The sequence below is a fragment of the Biomphalaria glabrata genome, chromosome 10 (genome assembly GCF_947242115.1).
Source record: "Biomphalaria glabrata chromosome 10, xgBioGlab47.1, whole genome shotgun sequence".
NCBI classification, from domain to species: Eukaryota; Metazoa; Mollusca; class Gastropoda; family Planorbidae; genus Biomphalaria; species Biomphalaria glabrata.
Window position 1 is genome coordinate 28,955,628 of NC_074720.1, and position 25,201 is coordinate 28,980,828.

The window sequence follows — 25,201 nt, forward strand, 5'->3', positions numbered from 1 at the left end:
CATGATCTTAAATAGCGCTCCTTGAAAATCCCTATCAGTATATTGTATCTATAACGTACTTCAGTCGTGAAACGGTCACCATCATGAGAGGAAAGCCTGGACATTATCTATTATCGGAACGATGTCGCCCACACAGCAGTTGGCCCTCTCCATGCAGCTGATGTGTACAAGGGAACGGCAGATACCGATACATTTTGGGATCAGCCTAAGATTTCTCCTGAAGGATTTCTCCAAAAGCATTTCTCATGTCTGGGTATGGCCGCAGGAGGACGGTTGAGTTTCCAAGGTGGGTAGCCTGCCAGTGATAACGTGCCGTCCTGTCCGGAATGTTAAGCTAATGGACCAATCAAATGTTCGCTCTAAGGATTGTGTTGCTTAGCGTATAAACCAATTTATAGTTTGAAAAATGAAAAAAACGTTAAAGACAAAAGTAGTTTCTCCCTTTCTGTCCGCTAGGAACACGGGATCAGAGCATTTGAAACTTATTTTGTAACATTTTCATTATTAATTCAATTCTAGTTTAATTTTCTTGGAAAAAAACAAGAGACTAAAAAGAACCAAAACATAAGGAGGAAATGTGATCAAAACTTTTATTTCATTTAGAACGACTTGCTGATTAGAGACGTATGATGTCGGTCGTTGTAACTTGTAGCAAATGTTGTTTCTGTTTTGGTTCGAATGGGCTGTAACAGTCGAATGTTGCTGTCGTCCGGCAGTTTTCTTGTTACTTAGGCAATTACTCTGGTTTTATCTTGGCAGCCTTCACGTACAGTGAACTATAAATAGAACAAACAAACAAAGATAAAGAAATGTTTGATTTAGATAAACTAATTGGTAATTTTATCTATTTCGGACATTCCTTCAAAAAACGAAGTTATCTCCTTGTAGTTGAAATTTCTTCCTGACCGTCAGGCAGAGTGCTGGACACAAACCCGCGATCTTCGTCAGGACAGTCCGAAGCGCATACACACGGCCAGGCAACTTCAACAAGTTTGGTGGATAAAACAAAACACAAAGCTGGAAAGTAATCCGTTTCTAATGTAAACATTAATGAATGAAATGCTGTACTCACGTTGTCGATCTTGCCAGTTAGACCTCTGCCTAGAACTAGGCCGCATTTGTTGGTGGCCAGGTAAGCTAGGGGAAAAATATTTATATATATATAAGTACCTGTAACTATGTAAGTAGATAGATAAACAGACAAACAGAGACAGATCGATCGATCTATCATTCATTCGAGATAGATAGATTAGATAGATAGATAGATAGATAGATAGATAGATAGATAGATAGATAGATAGATAGATAGATAGATAGATAGATAGATAGATAGATCTCCATTATGTCAGTATTTAAATAACTTAAGGCCTATATAACAAACCGAAATATAACGCATACAATAGGAAAGGCAAGCAATATAAATCGCTCGCTAAGCTAATATCATCATATCTTCAATGGATGTTCCTTACTTCCAAGGTTTCCACTGGTAGATGTAATTGGGGATCTGTTGTTGGTGTTTTTCTCGGAAATCAGTCCGCTGATTGTTCCATCATAGAAGATAGTCAGATCAACAAAGTTGTTTTGCTGGGAAATAAGCAAGTAGAAAGATTGTTTAGACGATGGTACACAGCAATAAGTCTTTATACAAAGCCAATGTCTTTCAGACTTCTATGGCTCGTTATCTTTAAGGAGTCGCCGTGTGCAAAGTGAATCTAATAACTTGAAATAACTACAAGAACACTAAGTAGTTACTAATTATAGCATACCAACAGAATACTTTTTCAATGATATTTTAAGTTTCAGTTTTAACGGCTAGATAGTTAGTGAATGAAGAACAATATAGGTAAACATGAATAAAAGTCAGTGGTAAGTATGGCATGGCAAAAAGTCAGTGGTGAGCAGGGCATGGAAAGAAAGCCAAGAATACACTCACGTTCTGTAAACTGAGGACTCCATTGGCAGATCCCTTGAGTTGAAGTTCAGAAGCGGCGCCAGTAGCAGTTGCACCAGTAGCAGAGACCTGAACGTTGTAACGTCCATCTGTAGAAGAGCATGACATTAAGTGATGACATCGAGTGATGACACTGAGTGATGACACGGACATCAACAACATTTTCAAGTCACTCAGCCATAACATTTCATTGATTCATTAGAAACAAACTAAATCAATTAAAAACTCAGGGATTCATTTCATAATTATTCGCTTTTCCGTGAAGGATCTCTCAATAAATATGTCTTTGCATAAAGTAATTGATTCATTTTTAACCAATCTGAAATGAGAACTTAAAGAAAACGAGTGGCTTGAACCAGGCATCATTCCCTATAGAGGGCTCAAACATCGGCATGCGACGTCGCAACCTGTGGGCAGTGGAATCAATAAGCTCGATGCCACTTTGAACAGACCTCTCACATGCTAATGAGTTATTGGTCTAAACTAGTCACAGGTTGTGACGTTTCAGGTCAGTGTTTAGGCCTTCTATAAAGATTGGCCTCGCTTTAACACGATGTATCTTTGGGGAATCAAATCTCTGTATAAATTGAGATAAACATTCAACTTTCTACTGTCGTATGGAGAAACTAAATCCCACTGAAACGTTTCTAAATAGTCTAGATGTATTCTTACATAAATGGAAACTAAGAAAGCTCAGACAATTTTATAATGTTTTAAACTAGTGACTTGTCTAGAGCTATTAGATGACAGTGAGAAAGACTTGATGGCACTTACTAGAGCAGGTTACTACAACGTCAAGGGTAGCTGGACAAACATCATTGTTGTAGTTGTTGGTCAAGAGTTGGAAAGGAACGCCCTGAAACACACGCACGTACAGACAAATAACACAATTGTTTACAATATCATTCAATTATTCCCAAAGTCCCCAAACATTTTCCTTAACGGAACACTTTGCCCATTCAGAGTATTTAACGGAACACTTTGCCCATTCAGAGTATTTAACGGAACACTTTGCCCATTCAGAGTATTTAACGGAACACTTTGCCCATTCAGAGTATTTAACGAAACACTTTGCCCATTCAGAGTATTTAACGAAACACTTTGCCCATTCAGAGTATTTAACGGAACACTTTGCCCATTCAGAGTATTTAACGGAACACTTTGCCCATTCAGAGTATTTAACGAAACACTTTGCCCATTCAGAGTATTTAACGGAACACTTTGCCCATTCAGAGTATTTAACGAAACACTTTGCCCATTCAGAGTATTTAACATAACACTTTGCCCATTCAGAGTATTTAACATAACACTTTGCCCATTCAGAGTATTTAACGAAACACTTTGCCCATTCAGAGTATTTAACGAAACACTTTGCCCATTCAGAGTATTTAACGAAACACTTTGCCCATTCAGAGTATTTAACATAACACTTTGCCCATTCAGAGTATTTAACGAAATACTTTGCCCATTCAGAGTATTTAACGAAACACTTTGCCCATTCAGAGTATTTAACGAAACACTTTGCCCATTCAGAGTATTTAACGGAACACTTTGCCCATTCAGAGTATTTAACGAAACACTTTGCCCATTCAGAGTATTTAACGAAACACTTTGCCCATTCAGAGTATTTAACGAAACACTTTGCCCATTCAGAATATTTAACGAAACACTTTGCCCATTCAGAGTATTTAACGAAACACTTTGCCCATTCAGAGTATTTAACGAAACACTTTGCCCATTCAGAGTATTTAACGAAACACTTTGCCCATTCAGAGTATTTAACGGAACACTTTGCCCATTCAGAGTATTTAACGAAACACTTTGCCCATTCAGAGTATTTAACGAAACACTTTGCCCATTCAGAGTATTTAACGAAACACTTTGCCCATTCAGAGTATTTAACGAAACACTTTGCCCATTCAGAGTATTTAACGGAACACTTTGCCCATTCAGAGTATTTAACGGAACACTTTGCTTATTTTTTAGAAAAATGACTTCCCGTGGTGGCCTACCAGTTAATTATTGCAGGAGTTCACCTATTCAGGCCTCACAGTACACTAGCGTTGCGCGGAACAGTTTTGGGAGGCACTGCCCTATATAATAAACATTCTTAAGTATTGTCTTCTTTGAATGGTATTCAACGTTGAATCTAAGAGATAATTTTATAATTGTACATTTTAAAACTGTCTCTTTATAAAAGTTCTTTACCATTGATAGATCTGGCTGTCAAGCAACTCTCTTGTTTTCTAGGCAGAAATATTTTCTAAATACAAATAAAACGCATCAACTAGATCTATTTAATATTGAGAGGAATAAAGCCTTTAAAACCCAGAATAGTTCTAGCCACTGAGACTTGGTGATTTAAACCTTAATACAATGCGATTTCAAACCCAGTACTATGTGATCCCAATAAGTTATTTTAAACCCAGTACTATGCGATTCCAATAACTTAAAACCCAGTACTATGCGATTCCAATAACTTAAAACCCAGTACTATGTGATCCCAATAAGTTATTTTAAACCACATTACTATGTGATTCCAATAACTTAAATCCCAGCACTATGTGATTCCAATAACTTAAAACCCAGTACTATGTGATTCCAATAACTTAAAACCCAGTACTATGTGATTCCAATAACTTAAAACCCAGTACTATGTGATTCCAATAAGAGAATTTCAAAACCAGAACTAAGCTATTTCAAACCCAGAACTAAGCTATTTCAAACCCATTACTAGGTGATTTCAGACCCAGTACTATGTGATTTCAGACCCAGTATTTGGAGATTTCAAACCCAGTACTAGGTGATTTCAAACCTATTATTTGGAGATTTCAAACCCAGTACTAGATGATTTCATACCCAGTGTTTGGAGATTTCAGAATCAGTATTTGGAGGTTTCAAACTTAGAACTAGGTGATTTCAAACTCAGAACTAGATGATGTTAATTCCAGCACTTGTTACTTACGGTAAAGCTATCACACCTGAAGGTGATGGTAAATGCAACAGGTGAGGCCAACTGGTTGGAGTTGAAGAAATAGGAGTAGATGTATGGATTGTCCCTGTTGGCGGGGTCAGCTCTAGACACAGATAGCATAAATATAATCAAATATTAACATCTAAAACAACATCATATCACTAGTGTCAGACATTTGCCAACTTCTAGTAAAAATAGACATAAGAAGATAAGTAATTTCTTTAAGTAGATCTATACATTGCTTGCTTTTTTATTGTGTCTACCCTATGAACCGAATACAGGCTGTTGTTAAGCTACAAGCAAAATGTATATATGTGTCTACATTTGATCGCTACAGGATGACATTTCTAAGTTCTTACGCTGGTAGCGCACTATGGAAGAAACATTCGATGTCCAACAAAAATCATATTTAAACAAGATTACAAAGAGACATGAAGTGAGCAATGCAGGTCAAAAGGTTTCAATATAATCACTAGAATAGGAGAAGCTATGAAGTACAACCCATTTCTAGAGCCTTACTTCCTGGAAGTAACGTCTCGTTTACTTTTGTTTTTATTAATGGTCAATGAGTTCAAAAATCGTGAATTTTTATGAAAAAAAAAGTAATTGGCTTACACATTTATTTTTTTTTTAAAGTTAGTTCGCTTCACCAGAACTTTACAAGCTGCAAAAGTCATTATATCGGATTTTCCATAACTTTTCTACACAAAATTATGACCGCTAAAAAGGGCAGTAATTCCTTGTAATTAGACTGAGTTTGGTCTGATTTCTAAATGTGATGCTTTAATATTGACATTTTGACTGTATTTTATATTTTAAATAAAACAATGAAAGAAAAAACACGACGGCACACAAGATGATTGAAATAGTCCTTATTAGCTAGGAGCTAGAAGTCATGGCTGAACAGTTCATAGAAAATATAAAGGTGATTAGCCCTAGCTTGTACACTAATATACTGAACTAGCTAGAGAAAATTTATAAAATTTTAGAAAAAGTTACCATATACATGGCGACCTTATTTGCCTAAAGGAAATCTAGATCACAATTTTATCTAGAGACTAATTGATGATTGAAACTTTCCTATACTTTCTATTTTAGTCACTTCAAAATCTACTTACACTAAATTAGCAACACCATTGGAAACAGTTACACCAACAGTCTGGGTGAAGTAGTTTAGAGTGGTGGTGGTGCCGCTGACGATCTTATCAGAGGTGACTTGCAGAGGGAGAGAGTTAAAATCAAGGTTGAAGGAAGGTCTGCACTGTGGATCTGTAAAGACAAAGTAAGCTAGGACTCAGGAGTTAAAATCAAATATTTTTTCGTTAAATAATGGAATAAGAGAGGTGGTCGAATTGGCTTCCGAAACAAGAGATAGTCAAGTGGTGAACTGTGAAAGCTCAGATTTAGAGAACCTAACGATCATTAACTGGTGAATTCCTCTGGAGGCTGTGATTTAGTGAATCTAGAAATGATCAAGTGGTGAACTGTGAAAGCTGAGATTTAGGGAACCTAACGATCATTAACTGGTGAATTCCTCTGGAGGCTGTGATTTAGTGAATCTAGAAATGATCAAGTGAACTGTGAAAGCTCAGATTTAGAGAACCTAACGATCATTAACTGGTGAATTCCTCTGGAGGCTGTGATTTAGTGAATCTAGAAATGATCAAGTGGTGAACTGTGAAAGCTGAGATTTAGGGAGCCAAGAAATGATCAAGTGGTGAACTGTGAAAGCTGAGATTTAGGGAGCCAAGAAATGATCAAGTGGTGAACTGTGAAAGCTGAGATTTAGGGAGCCAAGAAATGATCAAGTAGTGAACTCCTCTGAAAGCTGAGTCCGACACATTTTTAAAAAGAAATTTCTCGGGCCCTGCAGTTCACATGGGGGAGACTTTAGTTAGTAACGAAACTTGGTCCTTGTGCTGGCCACATGACACCCTTGTGATATATTAACCACAGAATCGGGTAAACTTTCCCACAGAGAATCCGATGTTATAATACGTTTTGGTAAAGGTTAATAAAAATGTCATTATTAATACAACGCTAAAGGTAAACATTGAATGTATTTGAATGTATGGATCAGTTGGTGTCAATAAAGTAATCTTAACTCAAACATGCTGTACCTACCAAGGGCTTTGTTTGCAGTGTTGTTCGCGATGGTGGATGCTGTTGGACAGCTGGATGTGACGATGCTACATTGGCAGAGTTCTCTGTTGAAGGCAGTTCCCCATGGGCATGGACGCTTTCTGATGACGTTCCCGGAAAACTGTGTGGTGTAGACGCAGGGGTCACCATTCTCATCGGGTATATCAAAGCAGGTGTAGTTATTTCCAACTGGCGAAATAGTTTAAAACATATAACTCTATCTGCCCGGAGTTTAAGTACTGGTAATTCCAATCTCAGTACTAGGAGATTCCAAACCAGTGCTAGGTGGTTCCACACCCAGTAATAGGTGATTCCAAACCCAGTACTAGGATGTTCCAAACCGACTACTAGGTGGTTCCAAACCCAGTAATAGGTGGTTCCAAACCCAGTAATAGGTGGTTCCAAACCCAGTAATAGGTGGTTCCAAACCCAGTAATAGGTGATTCCAAACCCAGTACTAGGATGTTCCAAACCCAGTAATAGGTGATTCCAAACCCAGTACTAGGATGTTCCAAACCCAGTAATAGGTGATTCCAAACCCAGTACTAGGATGTTCCAAACCCAGTAATAGGTGATTCCAAACCCAGTACTAGGATGTTCCAAACCCAGTAATAGGTGATTCCAAACCCAGTACTAGGATGTTCCAAACCCAGTAATAGGTGATTCCAAACCCAGTACTAGGATGTTCCAAACCGACTACTAGGTGATTCCAAACCCAGTACTAGGATGTTCCAAACCCAGTAATAGGTGATTCCAAACCCAGTACTAGGATGTTCCAAACCGACTACTAGGTGGTTCCAAACCCAGTAATAGGTGGTTCCAAACCCAGTAATAGGTGGTTCCAAACCCAGTACTAGGATGTTCCAAACCGACTACTAGGTGGTTCCAAACCCAGTACTAGTGGTTGCAAACCCAATGCTAGGTGATTTTAAGCTCACTTTGAAGTGATTTTATCTTATCTTATAGATTACAGACGTAACTTCAAAAATGAAGATAATAACGTCCTACGTCGTACTAACCCAGTACTAGCAGATTCCAAACATAGCAGTCTACTAAATGATCCTAAACCCAGTACTAGGAGATTCCAAACATAGCAGTCTACTAAATGATCCTAAACCCAGTACTAGGAGATTCCAAACACAGCAGGCTACTAAATGATCCTAAACCCAGTACTAGGAGATTCCAAACATAGCAGTCTACTAAATGATCCTAAACCCAGTACTAGGAGATTCCAAACATAGCAGTCTACTAAATGATCCTAAACCCAGTACTAGGAGATTCCAAACATAGCAGTCTACTAAATGATCCTAAACCCAGTACTAGGAGATTCCAAACATAGCAGTCTACTAAATGATCCTAAACCCAGTACTAGGAGATTCCAAACATAGCAGGCTACTAAATGATCCTAAACCCAATACTAGGAGATTCCAAACATAGCAGGCTACTAAATGATCCTAAACCCAATACTAGGAGATTCCAAACATAGCAGGCTACTAAATGATCCTAAACCCAGTACTAGGAGATTCCAAACATAGCAGGCTACTAAATGATCCTAAACCCAATACTAGGAGATTCCAAACATAGCAGGCTACTAAATGATCCTAAACCCAATACTAGGAGATTCCAAACATAGCAGGCTACTAAATGATCCTAAACCCAGTACTAGGAGATTCCAAACACAGCAGGCTACTAAATGATCCTAAACCCAATACTAGGAGATTCCAAACATAGCAGGCTACTAAATGATCCTAAACCCAATACTAGGAGATTCCAAACAAAGCAGGCTACTAAATGATCCTAAACCCAGTACTAGGAGATTCCAAACATAGCAGGCTACTAAATGATCCTAAACCCAGTACTAGGAGATTCCAAACACAGCAGGCTACTAAATGATCCTAAACCCAGTACTAGGAGATTCCAAACACAGCAGGCTACTAAATGATCCTAAACCCAATACTAGGAGATTCCAAACACAGCAGGCTACTAAATGATCCTAAACCCAGTACTAGGAGATTCCAAACACAGCAGGCTACTAAATGATCCTAAACCCAGTACTAGGAGATTCCAAACACAGCAGTCTACTAAATGATCCTAAACCCAGTACTAGGAGATTCCAAACACAGCAGGCTACTAAATGATCCTAAACCCAGTACTAGGAGATTCCAAACACAGCAGGCTACTAAATGATCCTAAACCCAGTACTAGGAGATTCCAAACACAGCAGTCTACTAAATGATCCTAAACCCAATACTAGGAGATTCCAAACATAGCAGGCTACTAAATGATCCTAAACCCAGTACTAGGAGATTCCAAACACAGCAGGCTACTAAATGATCCTAAACCCAGTACTAGGAGATTCCAAACACAGCAGGCTACTAAATGATCCTAAACCCAATACTAGGAGATTCCAAACATAGCAGGCTACTAAATGATCCTAAACCCAGTACTAGGAGATTCCAAACACAGCAGGCTACTAAATGATCCTAAACCCAGTACTAGGAGATTCCAAACACAGCAGGCTACTAAATGATCCTAAACCCAGTACTAGGAGATTCCAAACATAGCAGGCTACTAAATGATCCTAAACCCAGTACTAGGAGATTCCAAACACAGCAGGCTACTAAATGATCCTAAACCCAGTACTAGGAGATTCCAAACACAGCAGGCTACTAAATGATCCTAAACCCAATACTAGGAGATTCCAAACATAGCAGGCTACTAAATGATCCTAAACCCAGTACTAGGAGATTCCAAACATAGCAGGCTACTAAATGATCCTCAACCCAGTTAACCCAGTACAAAGTGACATTTAACCCTGTGCATTTTTATTCCCGCTAGTAATTTATGTTTTCCTTGTGTTTCAAACGTTATTCTGAAATGTTATGATTACATTGTGAGGTTTACACGCTAATTGTAGAATATATTAGGTTCAGAATTCAGCTAAACAAAAATACAATCGAGTTATTGAAATTGAAAGGATTCTCAATTTTAATTCAACCGTTATGGACGTAAATGAGTAAATATTTTGAGAACCTATACTCCACGGGACATTACAAATAACATATTTCACAAAACTTTAAGCTTAATATTTGAAACACCTGAGCTGTTTACCTGTGACTTTGCCTGGTCTGTAGCAGCCAATGTCATCGTTGCAGACACCGCTAATACAATTGCCAGAGCTAGCTTGGAAGATTGTTCCTGAAGGGCAGAATTTGAAGGCATAGCCTGTCTGATAAAGGTTAGTGAATAATCATTAGGGGCATAGTTGGAACAAATTTAATCGTACATAATATAACGAATTTCATTGAGGTTTTTTGGTTTAAACAACGTTGTCAAAGAATAGAGGAAAGATTTTACAAACAACAAAAGCATGACGTAAAGTAATCAGAAAAAAAAGTAAAATCCCCATCGATAGCTAGTAGTCCATAGGGCGGTATATCCTCTTTCTAGTAGCACTAAATCATTGTATTTTACCCTACCTACCCTTCATATTTTGTATCGTCTTATTATCTACACAAGGCTGTATACAAACAAAACTAATGAATGACGACTTATTGATTATTTAATTGTTTGATTTTTTTAAATTGATTCCTATTTTGTAAGCGAACTTGAGCTTGTGTACAGGATTTGATCACGGTTGGAATAGGAGAAGTGGCAGGACAATTGATTGCAACACTCTAAACAAAATAGAATCAACATACAGAGTGAGCTAATGTAAGTGTCAATCAACATCCAGAGTGAGTTAATGTAAGTGTCAATCAACATCCAGAGTGAGTTAATGTAAGTGTCAATCAACATCCAGAGTGAGTTAATGTAAGTGTCAATCAACATCCAGAGTGAGTTAATGTAAGTGTCAATCAACATCCAGAGTGAGTTAATGTAAGTGTCAATCAACATCCAGAGTGAGTTAATGTAAGTGTCAATCAACATCCAGAGTGAGTTAATGTAAGTGTCAATCAACATCCAGAGTGAGTTAATGTAAGTGTCAATCAACATCCAGAGTGAGTTAATGTAAGTGTCAATCAACATCCAGAGTGAGTTAATGTAAGTGTCAATCAACATCCAGAGTGAGTTAATGTAAGTGTCAATGAACATCCAGAGTGAGTTAATGTAAGTGTCAATCAACATCCAGAGTGAGTTAATGTAAGTGTCAATCAACATCCAGAGTGAGTTAATGTAAGTGTCAATCAACATCCAGAGTGAGTTAATGTAAGTGTCAGTCAACATCCAGAGTGAGTTAATGTAAGTGTCAATCAACATCCAGAGTGAGTTAATGTAAGTGTCAATCAACATCCAGAGTGAGTTAATGTAAGTGTCAATCAACATCCAGAGTGAGTTAAGGTAAGTGTCGATTACTGTCAATGAGCATACAGAGTGAGTTAATGTAAGTGTAAATGAACATACAGAGTGAGTTAATGTAAGTGTCAATGAATATACAGAGTGAGCTAATGTAAGTGTCAATGAACATACAGTGTGAGCTAATGTAAGTGTTGTAAAAAAAAAAGCCTTTTTTTAATCTTTCATTTGAAATTTTTCCCTACAATGTGTACCCAAGAGTAGGGTCTACACACAACACCTGTTGAGAAACACTGTATAGTACACTGAAAATATTTTTTGAACTCACCGCTATTTTTTCTAGATATTGGTCACAACACATAGCTGGGAATTTAGTACCTGTAGGACTCCTTTCCCCTAGATAAAAAGCAATGTATGCCAAGTGTTAGAAAAGAATTATTTATGCAAATTACTAAAAGCATATTTTTTTTTTGCAAACAAGATGATATTGTTCAAGCGTTTTTGGAAAAAAGGCAATGACCACATGCCAAATATAAAATATCTGTATCAAAGCTTTCTATTTTCTGTTGATAACTTTTATGATTCGGTTGTTGCGTTTTTATTAGTTCAAGTCTCACAATGAATTACTGGCAGACTTAAAAACTTATATGGACAGGCGTAGTCCTTAAAAACAAGAGACAATAATTAAGCTTTCCCAATCTCTACACATCTGCCCGCAACTGTAGATACTTAAACGATATAGGCCCCTATATATGTATTTTATTTTCGTTTTGTTGTTCATAGTTGACGTTACTTAAAAATTAAAATATAATTAAATATTTGTCTCTAGCACGCTAGCACTTTGACCAAAGTCCTAGAACATTATCCTTCTACATTACTCGTTTTCTTTTAGGTGACCTCTGATTGCATACTTTATATATTGGAATACGAATATATTACTTACAACGCAATGTTTTTAATGTAAGTCATCAACCTTCCTTGAATTACTATGGCATAAAAAAAAAAGAAGTTATATTAAAACTATAAAACATTTTCTGTTCTCAATGTTTCGGTTTTCCAGCTTTTGTAATTCATTTTTAAAAAAGGTTACAAAGACAGTTTGTGTGGAAACACAATCTCAAAATCGGCCCCCGAAGTGGTCCACCTAGTCTTCACCAGGATTCAAACACGGGACTTCCGGTTCCATGTGCTTTACCCCTTAGCAACAGCATTTCCGTATATTCAATTAGCGTACACTTATATTTTTTAAAATAATAATTATTAACTTAACCATACATTCAAATTTAATAACATGTTACATGTAATAAAGAGAAACTAAAAAACATTTTTTTCTTCTTACAAAATTAGATAAATTGGCAACACGAAAAAAAATTATTGACCCACTTTAAGTTAAAATTATGTACAAATGACTTAACATTATCACTTTCCCCTCGCAAATAAAAATGTATATCTCCATTGTCGTTTTTCACACAAACTAGACATAGATCTACCTAGATCTAGACCTAGTTTTAGATCTAAATCTAGATATAAGATCTAAGTCTAGGTCTAGAACTAGATCTAAGTCTAGATCTAGAAATAGATCTAAATCTAGATCTAGAGTTAGATCTAAGTCTAAATCTAGATTTAAATCTTGATCTAAATCTATAATCTACTATATATGTATATCTACACAAGAGCTCGTATGAATTTACACGTTTAACTTTAAAATTACTAGATCTAGGTCAATGTTATGATTATGAACAGTAGGCCCGTTGTTACCGGGTAATGGTGTACTATGCTGTTTGTATCCGATTCATTTCTTACTGTGATACTATTGTTTACATAATAAATAAATCTGCACCCCTAAGCTGTCAGAAGATACGTTATTTTTTTAATAATTAAAATTGTGTTCAAATTATCAATACATATATTATATATATATATATATATATAGATTATAAATATAGATAGATCTGAGCTCTGTTTAGTCATATTTAGACTGCCAAGTGTAGGCCCCTATAATGGGGATGTGTCAAAACTGCGCGCTATAAAAGTGGTACATTATTTTTCAACTTATTACTAAAACGAAGTTCGTATCAAAATTCTTTTAAAAAAAATAAAAAAAAAAAAATAAAAAAAAAAAACATTTGAATTAGTATTCTATTCAATGAGTTAGTTAGTAAATGGAAAATATATTTTATAATGATCCATTGACAGTTTTACCATTGTGACCTTTGATGCAAATTTTGTGTACAAAGCGTGAATCTATGAATGAAGCCTGAGTTATTAATCATGAAGCTGATGACCTTTTAAAAAAGAGTTACTTCCCCTTAAGTTTTTCATTGAAAAATGGTGTAATTTTTTTAAAAAATCTGCTTGCATATATTATTTTAAAAAATAGATGGTTCACTTTCGGAAAATAAAAAAGTAGCCGTTGTATCAGAACTTTGAATGACATATAATATCATGATGTCCAATTTTCATTTTCTCTTTTAGTATCTGAGATCTAAACCGGACGGACAGACGGACAGACAGGCCACACCAAACTAATAGCGTCTTTCCCCTTTCAAAGGCCGCTAAAAAGACAATTCATTCTGGTAAGTGGGAATTCCCAGGTTAAAAGATGATTCTTACAGTATGTACAATTGGCTTGTTCTGGTTTGACACAGACATTGATGTTGGCACTGTAGAGTGATCCAGGACCGCAATTTCTGTCGAATCTGTTGAGACCGGAATCACACTGACCATACTTTTCACAGAACACCTCATGGGGGAAATAGCCATGGCCAGCCTGGACACTGGGGTCACTGCAACCTAGTGGAACAAAAAAAAACTATAATGCAGGCTTTTGATACCAAAAATAATAGGCAATTTTAAAAAGTCAACTAGGTAGAAACAGAAAGTAACACACATTACCCAAACGTAAGGAATATTATTGTTTTGAAAGAATTTTTACCTTGAAAATATCTTCATCTCAAAAATATCATCATTTTGAAAATTTAATCATATTGAAAATATTAATCATCATTATGGGAATATCATCATTTTGAAAATGTCATTTTGAAAATATTAATCATCATTATGGGAATATCATCATTTTGAAAATGTCATTTTGAAAATATTATCATATTGAAAATATCTTCATTTCGAAAATATCATCATTATGGAAATAACTTCATTTTAAAAATATCTTCGTTTTGAAAATATCTTCATTTTGAAAATATTTACATTTTGAAAATATCTACAATTTGAAAATATCTTTGTTTTGATAATGTCATCGTTTTGAAAATATCTACATTTTGAAAATATCGACATTATGGAAATATCTTCATTTTGAAAATATCATCATTTTGAAAATATCGACGTTATGGAAATATCTTCATTTTGAAAATATCATCATTTTGAAAATATCATCATTTTGAAAATATCGACATTATGGAAATATCTTCATTTTGAAAATATCATCATTTTGAAAATATCGACATTATGGAAATATCTTCATTTTGAAAATATCATCATTTTGAAAATATCATCATTTTGAAAATATCGACATTATGGAAATATCTTCATTTTGGAAATACTTTCGTTTCGAAACTATTATCGTTTTGAACGTTGTTGTTATTGTTTTTTTTTCGTGTTCGCTTGCGAGGTTGGAGTGTGAACTGACCTGCTCTAGAAGCAGTTGGATTAAATTGTCCAGACACAATCAAGACATTGACGAGAAGAAAGCTCAAAATTTGAAGAGCCGCCATTTTGAATTTTTTGTTTCCTTGTTTTTAGATCTGAAATGAGAAAGAAACACTTTAAAGTAAGGTTTAACCTGTACGCAGTCACCTGCAGTCATTAATATATATATATATGTAAAAACTTCAAACGATTAAAACATTAAATAATACACAAAATAAATGCAAACTGAGTTGGTGGACTGCATTCGCCTTTTTCTAAAACTCAAATTTGATTTATAAAGATGCTAATTAAATATTATTACTGATAATTATACATTGAAAACCACGTCAAAAAGCAAACAATTTCTAAGGCATATCATTCTGATGTATATATGTTAATACATAAAGGGGACCTCCTTGTCCTAAAGAAAAGAAAATCCTATCAGAGTCGAAGTATTTAAAATGTGACTTGGTTTGCAACTAGTCTCAATACAAGTCTCAGTCTGGAGCATGTCCAGCACAGACTCTTGAAGAACAAAGATTTGTGTTATAGCACATTTAAAACAAATATGTGTCTATGTACTCAGTATATTCCTAGTCATACATGTATCCCAGCAGGCCCCTGAGTTTCTGGTTGCAGTTGTAAGGACCGTGTTAATTAAGTCTGAACTCAGTGATTTCAAGCGTTTTCGTTCCATTCAATTAGGGTCCTAAAAAGAAGACGAACAAGGCAAGCAAACCAAAAAAAAATGAGGCCATTTAACAGAGAATGAGGCCATTTAACAGAGAATGAGGCCAGTTAACAAAGAATGAGGCCATTTAACAGAGAATGAGGCAAGTTAACAGAGAATGAGGCAAGTTAACAAAGAATGAGGCCATTTAACAGAGAATGAGGCCAGTTAACAAAGAATGAGGCCATTTAACAAAGAATGAGGCCATTTAACAAAGAATGAGGCAAGTTAACAGAGAATGAGGCAAGTTAACAAAGAATGAGGCCATTTAACAGAGAATGAGGCCAGTTAACAAAGAATGAGGCCATTTAACAGAGAATGAGGCAAGTTAACAGAGAATGAGGCAAGTTAACAAAGAATGAGGCCATTTAACAGAGAATGAGGCAAGTTAACAGAGAATGAGGCAAGTTAACAAAGAATGAGGCCATTTAACAGAGAATGAGGCAAGTTAACAGAGAATGAGGCAAGTTAACAAAGAATGTGGCAAGTTAACAAAGAATGAGGCCATTTAACAGAGAATGAGGCAAGTTAACAAAGAATGAGGCCATTTAACAGAGAATGAGGCAAGTTAACAGAGAATGAGGCAAGTTAACAAAGAATGTGGCAAGTTAACAAAGAATGTGGCAAGTTAACAAAGAATGAGGCAAGTTAACAGAGAATGAGGCAAGTTAACAAAGAATGAGGCCATTTAACAGAGAATGAGGCCATTTAACAGAGAATGAGGCCAGTTAACAAAGAATGAGGCCATTTAACAGAGAATGAGGCAAGTAAACAGAGAATGAGGCAAGTTAACAAAGAATGAGGCCATTTAACAGAGAATGAGGCCAGTTAACAAAGAATGAGGCCATTTAACAAAGAATGAGGCCATTTAACAAAGAATGAGGCAAGTTAACAGAGAATGAGGCAAGTTAACAAAGAATGAGGCCATTTAACAGAGAATGAGGCCAGTTAACAAAGAATGAGGCCATTTAACAGAGAATGAGGCAAGTTAACAGAGAATGAGGCAAGTTAACAAAGAATGAGGCCATTTAACAGAGAATGAGGCAAGTTAACAGAGAATGAGGCAAGTTAACAAAGAATGTGGCAAGTTAACAAAGAATGTGGCAAGTTAACAAAGAATGAGGCAAGTTAACAGAGAATGAGGCAAGTTAACAAAGAATGAGGCAAGTTAACAAAGAATGTGGCAATTTAACAAAGAATGTGGCAAGTTAACAAAGAATGTGGCAAGTTAACAAAGAATGAGGCAAGTTAACAGAGAATGAGGCAAGTTAACAAAGAATGAGGCAAGTTAACAAAGAATGAGGCAAGTTAACAAAGAATGAGGCCATTTAACAAAGAATGTGGCAAGTTAACAGAGAATGAGGCAAGTTAACAAAGAATGTGGCAAGTTAACAGAGAATGAGGCAAGTTAACAAAGAATGAGGCAAGTTAACAGAGAATGAGGCAAGTTAACAAAGAATGAGGCAAGTTAACAAAGAATGTGGCAAGTTAACAGAGAATGAGGCAAGTTAACAAAGAATGTGGCAAGTTAACAAAGAATGAGGCAAGTTAACAAAGAATGAGGCAAGTTAACAAAGAATGAGGCAAGTTAACAAAGAATGTGGCAATTTAACAAAGAATGTGGCAAGTTAACAGAGAATGAGGCAAGTTAACAAAGAATGAGGCAAGTTAACAGAGAATGAGGCCATTTAACAAAGAATGTGGCAAGTTAACAAAGAATGTGGCAATTACTTAAAAATTTGGTAAACCTGTTGAAATGACCACACTCTTTTGCACCACCGTAACTTTGTTACACAAGCGATCACGCATAGAAACAAACAAACACACACATGCATATGAATTATGGCTTTGCTTTCAGATTGTGAAATCCAGGTTATGGATTTGGAAGTTAAAACGCACAAGACGTAAAGAAAACTTATATAGACCCCCCCCCCCCCCCAACTGTACAACGGTCTTGTCTACTTGAGATGTGGACAAATATGTCATTGCGTAGTCATGTGAAACACTGCACTCATCCTTAATCTTCGGACTCGAAGACATTGCCATTATAATCGCGGCAATATCTAAAATAATATGTACTTTTGGGAAAATTTCTTTTCTTTTTATACAATTTCGATAGTGATTTGGTTAAAAGCATAATTATTATAATTAAGCATAATTATTATTAATATGTATATTTTTTTTTTTTATTTTTTTAAATTTCGCTTATACAGTTAAAGTATTTTCGCATGTTTGTATTGTTTCTTTAAAATACATTTTTAAACCCTATCTTAAAATATTCTTTTTCCAGCCTAAAATCTAAGAAGCTATTTTGAAATGTATAAATTGTAAAAAGGTTAAGCCATATCTACTGTTGTAAGAGTCTCAACCAGTCTCTGTGTGAAGCTAAAAGTTACTTACACTTGAATGTTACTGTAACTGAAAGCCCGAAATGATCCAACAAAAAGTTACAATTCGCTGACCGCCACGGACACTTAAATAGTCCTTCAAATGGAAGGAGTGGAAGAAACTTTTTAGCGTCTTATGTTTGCGTGTGGAACTTATCCAGTTTTTTTTTACCCCGCCTCCGATTGGTTTAATTATTGGTTGAAAGGGAGGATGGTAAGTTGTACTCTTTAGCGTCAGGCCTCGCCAGGTAGATACTCCCACTCAATCCTACAGGCCACCCATTGTATCAAAGAGACCCTATATTCAAATGAACACGCCTACGGTTTATGAAGGACGATTAAAATAAGTACACGAATGCAAACACTCTTGATCTAAACCTGGAATATTGTCGCAGTTGGCACCTCGAGAAAAGGTTCAGAGATCTGCATGCATCTCAATTTTAAAAAATGACCTGAGACTTGAAAGTACCAAGAATGAGTAATTTAATGATGTCTATCGACTCTCTGTTACGGGAGAACTGGATAAAGATGTCTCAGTAAACTCTTATCAAATCAAAGTACATTCTCTGTAGCATGGGTTTGTAAATCCATTGAAAGTTTTCTCATGGCATGAGACATCGCCAACTGTTCAAGCTTGGGAAGATCTCAGTAAAAACAGTTCAAGTGCAGGCGATAAGAATTATGCAGTTAGTTGGCAGCACAAAAAATATGGCATGCCATGACATAATCAAGGGGGCGCGGTGAGTGAGTGGTTAAGCTTCCGAACCTGGGGTCCTGGGTTCGAATCTGGTTGGAATTTTGAATTTCGCGATTTTTAGGGCGCTCCTGAGTCCACCAAGACCTTACTATAGTTGGGGACAGTAAAGGTGGTTTATTGTTGTGCTGGCCACATGACACCCTGCTCGTTAACCGTAGGACAAAGAAGCAGATGACCTTAACATCATCTGCCCTATAGATGGCCAGGTCTGAAAGAGGACTTTGACTGTACTACTTTACTACTTCTCTTGGACTCCACTGGACTTCATTAATTACAGTATTTCATACGACTTGGTAGCCAAGCAGTGACCCAAGACTAATAATTTATGTAATTTATCTATCAATTATTTTGGCTGTTACCTTTTTACAAAGCTCTGTCTCACTCCGTTGGTCTGGGATCACATTTTGTACACGTTAGTTCTCCCCACTTCCCGTTTACGGACCAAGTTGAAACTTTGCACAAATAGTTCATTGTGTCCATAACAAACAAAAAAAAAGAATCGATTAAAACAAATAAACCAATAAATTAATTAATAAGTGGTTATTTTTTAAGTATTTTTTTTGTTTACATTTTGCTTATTATCACTTCAGATGCATGCCATTGCATGTGGTCTCTTTTCGCAGACCTCGCCTGTCTTGACCTTTAATTTGTTTTCTTAGATCGTGTGTCAAACGATATTCATGTACCTAAGAGAAAGTGATGCATCATGGGTCAGGGTCAGTCAAATGCTTTAAGACTTTCTTGTTTGTTTTTTTTAAATGTATTTAAACTTGATGAAATATTTTAAATGTATGGTCCTATTATCTGATTTGAGCATGAAGAGAATTATATATAAATAGATGTATGGTCCTATTATCTGATTTGAGCCATGAAGAGAATTATATATATATAGATGTATGGTCCTATTATCTGATTTGAGCCATGAAGAGAATTATATATATAGATGTATTGTCCTATTATCTGATTTGAGCCATGAAGAGAATTATATATATAGATGTATGGTCCTATTATCTGTTTTGAGCCGTGAAGAGAATTATATATATAGATGTATGGTCCTATTATCTGTTTTGAGCCATGAAGAGAATTATATATATAGATGTATGGTCCTATTATCTGTTTTGAGCCATGAAGAGAATTATATATATAGATGTATGGTCCTATTATCTGTTTTTTGTTCGTTAGTTTGTTTGTTTTTTTTTACCAAAACATGCCAAATATTTTTTTTCATTCTTTTTCATCGGCTGTCGTGAGAAAGAAGCTAGAGTTAACCTGGTGTTGTTGAGACATATGGGACATCACAGATGGACTCTGGCTATATTGACTTGGTCTTCCCGTGGAGCTTGGTTGAGCACACCTAGCCCTGTACTTTGTACTGAAATAGGAAGCTGGGAGCAGAACATGTGTGGCCAGTGTCCACTATTGTCTTTGTGAACTACGTCTGTTCCATGTACGTTTTCCCCACGTCTTAAACACGGATGTAAATATTTTGTTTCACAGAAATTTCCCAGAAAACAATTGCCAGGACTAACGGAAATAAAATGAATCATTTCTTACAGATAACCTACAGCATTGCGGATTTCTAATATGTCCTTTTAAACCAACTGTTTTAAAGCGTTAATTAGAGATGTAAAATTTACGTCTTTATGCTTGGGTATGGGAAGACAGGTGGGTGGCTAGTTTCATTACGTATTCTTGTTAATTGTTATCCTAGACCAGTAATTACGCCTACTGTTTAGCAGAATACCTTTGTATAATTAGCTTTCGTTGTGGTATGCACTGATCTTAATAATCTTAAAGTTTCCATTTCAAAACAAAGTCAATTCGTGCACGAAGCTTTTCATTTCAAACAAGAAATTTTAGAGTCGATACTTTTTACAAAAGCTTATATTTACTCAGTTCGTCGGTCTGTCTGTAGGTCTGGGTGGAATCTTGTTCACTTTAGTTCTCCCCCTTTCCATCCCATTCTCGGTCAAGTTGAAAGATTGCACAATTATTTTTGTCGATGACAACGAATCAATCCAAAAACGAATCGATTTGTTAATCAATACGTCGTAATTATTTAATTTTGATTTATAAAGAAAATGTACTAAGCTAAAAGATAAGCATTGTATAGAGAATTAGGTCTTTCGCTAAAAACTCTAAATTAACAACTGTCAAAGCCTTATAAAATATTTGTATAAGTATTTGAATACATAGCTCATCCTCCGTGATCGAAAATGAGCATATTTCTCATGTCTTGTGAACACGAACTGTAAAGTCCAATCCTCTCTTTTAAAAGCCGGCCGCATAGGTGGCATGGGTAGATTTGGTCAGTTGCAGATATGCCTGCTTCTTCTCTCAGCTTTTTGTTGGTTCGGCGCTCTTTCACGCTGGTCACTCTCCTTGCTTCATATCTCGAGACTCCGACACTCACAGCTTCACGCCATGAGGAGCGATCAAGAACTAGTGCTTCCCAGCCGAGAATGTCAATATCACACTTCTTGAAGGAACTCTTAAGGGTGTCTTTATGGCGCTTTCCTGTACACATCTCCCTGTACAGAAGTCTTTTGGGAAGGCGATTGTCTGGCATGCGGACTACATGTCCCTCCCATCAAAATTGGACCTTTTTTACTTTGGCATTGCTACTGTTCGTGTTGGACAACTGTAGGTTTCAGTATCTGGTATGTAGTCAGACCAATTCAGCCTGGGAAGTTTCCTTTGACAGGGGGCAAGGAGTTTAGCTTTTTGAGGTGGCGATAAGTTCCAGGATGCATGCATATAAAGGGAGCACCACAGCACTGTAGACTTACAATTTTGTAGATATGCTGAGTCCTCTCCCTTGCCACACTTGTCCTTGAAGTCTGCCAAAAGCAGCACTGGCACGAGCAACACGGAAGTCTACCTCATCATCAAGGTTGGCGTTTACTGGTAAGGTCTATGGTGTTTCTCAAATTGACACACTTTTTAACATTTGCTAGTTTCTGGCCATCTATGGGAATGTCTGGTTCTGTGACAGGAATACGGAGTAGGTTGGTGCTGCACTTCTGTCTTTATTTACTTCTTTGAAGGTCTTTTTCGTTTGAGGCATTAAGGTCACTGTCATCAGCGAATAGCAGGTTTCTGATGCTGTCATATTTTGTTTGGTCCTTGCCTTAAGTCTCTGAGCATTGAATAAAGTTGCATCAAAGCGATATCGTATACTCCAATGCTTTCTGTGCGAATGGCATCTTTCAGCACATCGATGAACATTATTCTGAAAAGCTTTCAGCACATCGATGAACATGATTCTGAAAAGCTTTCAGCACATCGATGAACATGATTCTGAAAAGCTTTCAGCACATCGATGAACATTATTCTGAAAAGCGTTGAAGCCAGCACACAGCCCTTCTTCACGCCATTTGAGTTTCCATCGTGGAGGCTAGACCAGAGGGTCGGGGGGAAGGGTTTCCTTATTACTTTTAGGCGCTCAGCAAACACGAGTCGGGATTCGAACTCTAGACCTCTTGATAGCTAGCCAAGCTACAAACCAGCTACACCCCTTGAACTTGAATCCACCTACGTCATAAGAACTTCACAGGGGGGGGGGAGACACTTCGTATAGTGGGCCTCAATACTGGCCTGTGACGAAGCAACGAACTATTGGTCTAAACTGCCAACAGGTTGCGACTTCCAGGTCAAGGTTGAGGCCTGCTGTAGGTATTGGTTTCGCACAAAGTCGCCTTTTCTGTGTATGACTCTAGACCGCTACTACTTGGTAATCAGCACACACTTGGAGCTAGGGATGTACTTGTTACCTTTTCAAATGAACATGGCCGAATCTAAATTGAAGCGATCACGTCTAATTAGAAGTGAGTCTTAATTCAAACCTGCCCGTGTGGTATGCACATTGTAGGGTCGTCACGATGGTCCCGTGTTCGAACTATTCCCGCTGTCGTCCGGCTGCCGTCCTGCGGGAGGTTTGGGCTGAGAACAAAAACTCTTCATCTCGGCTTGAATGTTTGAAATTTTAAATTACAGATTACAACTTAGTCTGATTAGAAGTTAGTCTAATTAGAGGTTAATAAGTTACCCTTTCAGACCTTGCGATCTGTTTATGTGGCCAACAGTTTGTGTGGCCAGCACAACTACCAACAGCCTTTACTTTTCCCCAACTAATGTCAGGTACCCATTGGAGTTGGGTGGACTCAGAGGCGCCCTATGGTTCCCGAAACAAAAAATCCGTGTCTTCACCAGATTCGAATCCGGGACCCACGTTTCGGAAGCCAAACGCTTTACCACTCAACAACAACCCTATTAGAAATTTGTATTATTTTTTTTTTGTTTTCTATTGCCATTAATAAAAACTGAGGGCCGCAAGAGATTTTTATTACCATGACAACAACAATTATTACTACCACATATCTCAATATGTCAGGAATAGGCTCCCTTTTTCTATTTAAAACAGAATTAATTAGTTACTTCTAATTATTTAACTATTTTTTTGATTTTTTGATTGATTCATGCATTGTCATCAACTTTGAATAATTATGCAAAATGGAACTTAATCCGAGAATGGGAAGTGGAAGAAAAAAAACGTGTATAAAACGTAATAAGCGAAATAACTCCATATATGCTGCCACATCTCTCAATAACTGCCATTTATTTCCCTTATTCGATACCGAACAAAAAAAATAATTACCAATAATTAAAAAACGAATTAATTATATTTTTATTGATTCATGTTTTGTTCGTTACAATAAATAATTGTGTAAAATTTCAACTCCATCCGAGGATGGGTGTGGGAGAAATCACGTGTACAAGAATTGACCAGTCAGACAGACACACAGGGTGAGTTCATATAAGCTTTGTACAAATGAACAGGATTTTCTTTCTCAACTAAAATGGCTACAAAAATCTATATTGACCTATCTTTTTTTTTATTTATTTTTTTTTGCTGCTGAGCAGTGACTCTATTGAATATAATATATTTATACAAACTTTGGGTGAATTTTTTTAAAAAAAAAAGGGCAACGGAGAACTACAGGTAAAAAAAAACGGTTAATTTCCATCGGGCTGAACAAAATGTTCAGGCATTTTGAGACAATGTTCAAAGTTTCTCAGTATTTCCAATCACGTTTTAAAACTGTTTGCTTTCATTTAGCTCTTCCTGAACTGTGACAACTTTAAAAAAAAAAACTTAATTAGGTCATCGTGACATTGTTTGTACTGCTCATCAAAAGATGACATCTGCGTGTATGTGTTTGTGTGTGTCAGGTCAATACTTACCTGTGAATAATTCCCTCAAAAAAGGACGCTTCGATACCTGCGAGTATACAGAAGATACACACACACCTAGAGGGACACATACGTTCACACTTTTTAAATCTCGCACACACACACTCATACAACACGCACACATACACACACATACACACACATACACATACACCAGGCAAACGCTAACTTAACTTGATAGTAGAAACGAGAGATTGTATGTGTGTGTGTGTGAGAGAGAGAGAGAGAGAGAGAGAGAGCTAGATGTAGAATGAGGCAAAGTCAATGTGGGTAGGATTTGTGGGGGAACACAATGTTCACACGCACACACGCATAAAATTTATTGTCTGTCAATTTCTATTACACCCTTGACAAAGACTGACAAACTCAATGTATTTTTTCATGATAAGTTACTCATTATACAATAATAATAATAATAATAATAATAATAATAATAATAATAAGGCTTGTCTTAAAGTCCGAAGATCAGGGAGGAGTACAATATTTCCGGTGGCTGCGTAGCCCCAACTGTGACCTACATATTTTGCCACTCATTATACAATAGAACGTCGATATCTGGATTAATTGGAAAAAAACAACAAAAGAGACAGTCTGGATATTTGATGTTCTGGATAATTGACGTCCTGATAAACGATATTCTCCTGTTTATTATTGATTCACGAGAATACATATTATATAGCAATGCACATAAAACATAGTATTAAATAGTTGTTCAAATGTCTATTTTAACTAATAACAACAGACATTTTTAGCGAACCACGTATGGAAAAGCCACTAGTGATAGTTGGTTTTGTGCTCTCTGCCTGTCACATTGACGTCTCAGAAACTGAAACCACATTTGAAAGTCTGATTTCTCTAGCTTCTTTATCGTGCTTCGAATAGGTGCAACTACAAGACTTCTTTTTTTAACTAAATTAAATATTTGTACAATTCCTCTTATTAGCTTGCTAACTCTTATCAGATGGAAATGGATTTCGAAAACGGCTCTAACGATTTTCATCGAAATTATAAAAATGTCTGTATATCTTTGTGGAAAAAAACAAACTAATAAACTAGCCACACGGCG

At 36.5% G+C, this 25,201-nt stretch overlaps 1 protein-coding gene across 1 annotated transcript; it reads right to left on the minus strand.

Annotated features, from left to right (window-relative positions):
* Nucleotides 1–576: 576 nt before the first annotated feature.
* Nucleotides 577–18,296, minus strand: LOC106080020 (uncharacterized). Its single transcript, XM_013241300.2, has 13 exons — nt 18,139–18,296; nt 15,010–15,124; nt 13,977–14,156; nt 11,692–11,759; nt 10,179–10,296; nt 7,050–7,256; nt 6,044–6,194; nt 4,917–5,028; nt 2,726–2,807; nt 1,934–2,040; nt 1,470–1,584; nt 1,073–1,137; nt 577–776 (listed from the first exon to the last, which is right to left on the minus strand). Exons 2-13 carry the CDS (start codon nt 15,092–15,094, stop codon nt 729–731), a joined length of 1,338 nt encoding a protein of 445 aa, XP_013096754.2. The 5' UTR covers nt 15,095–15,124; nt 18,139–18,296; the 3' UTR covers nt 577–728.
* Nucleotides 18,297–25,201: the final 6,905 nt, after the last annotated feature.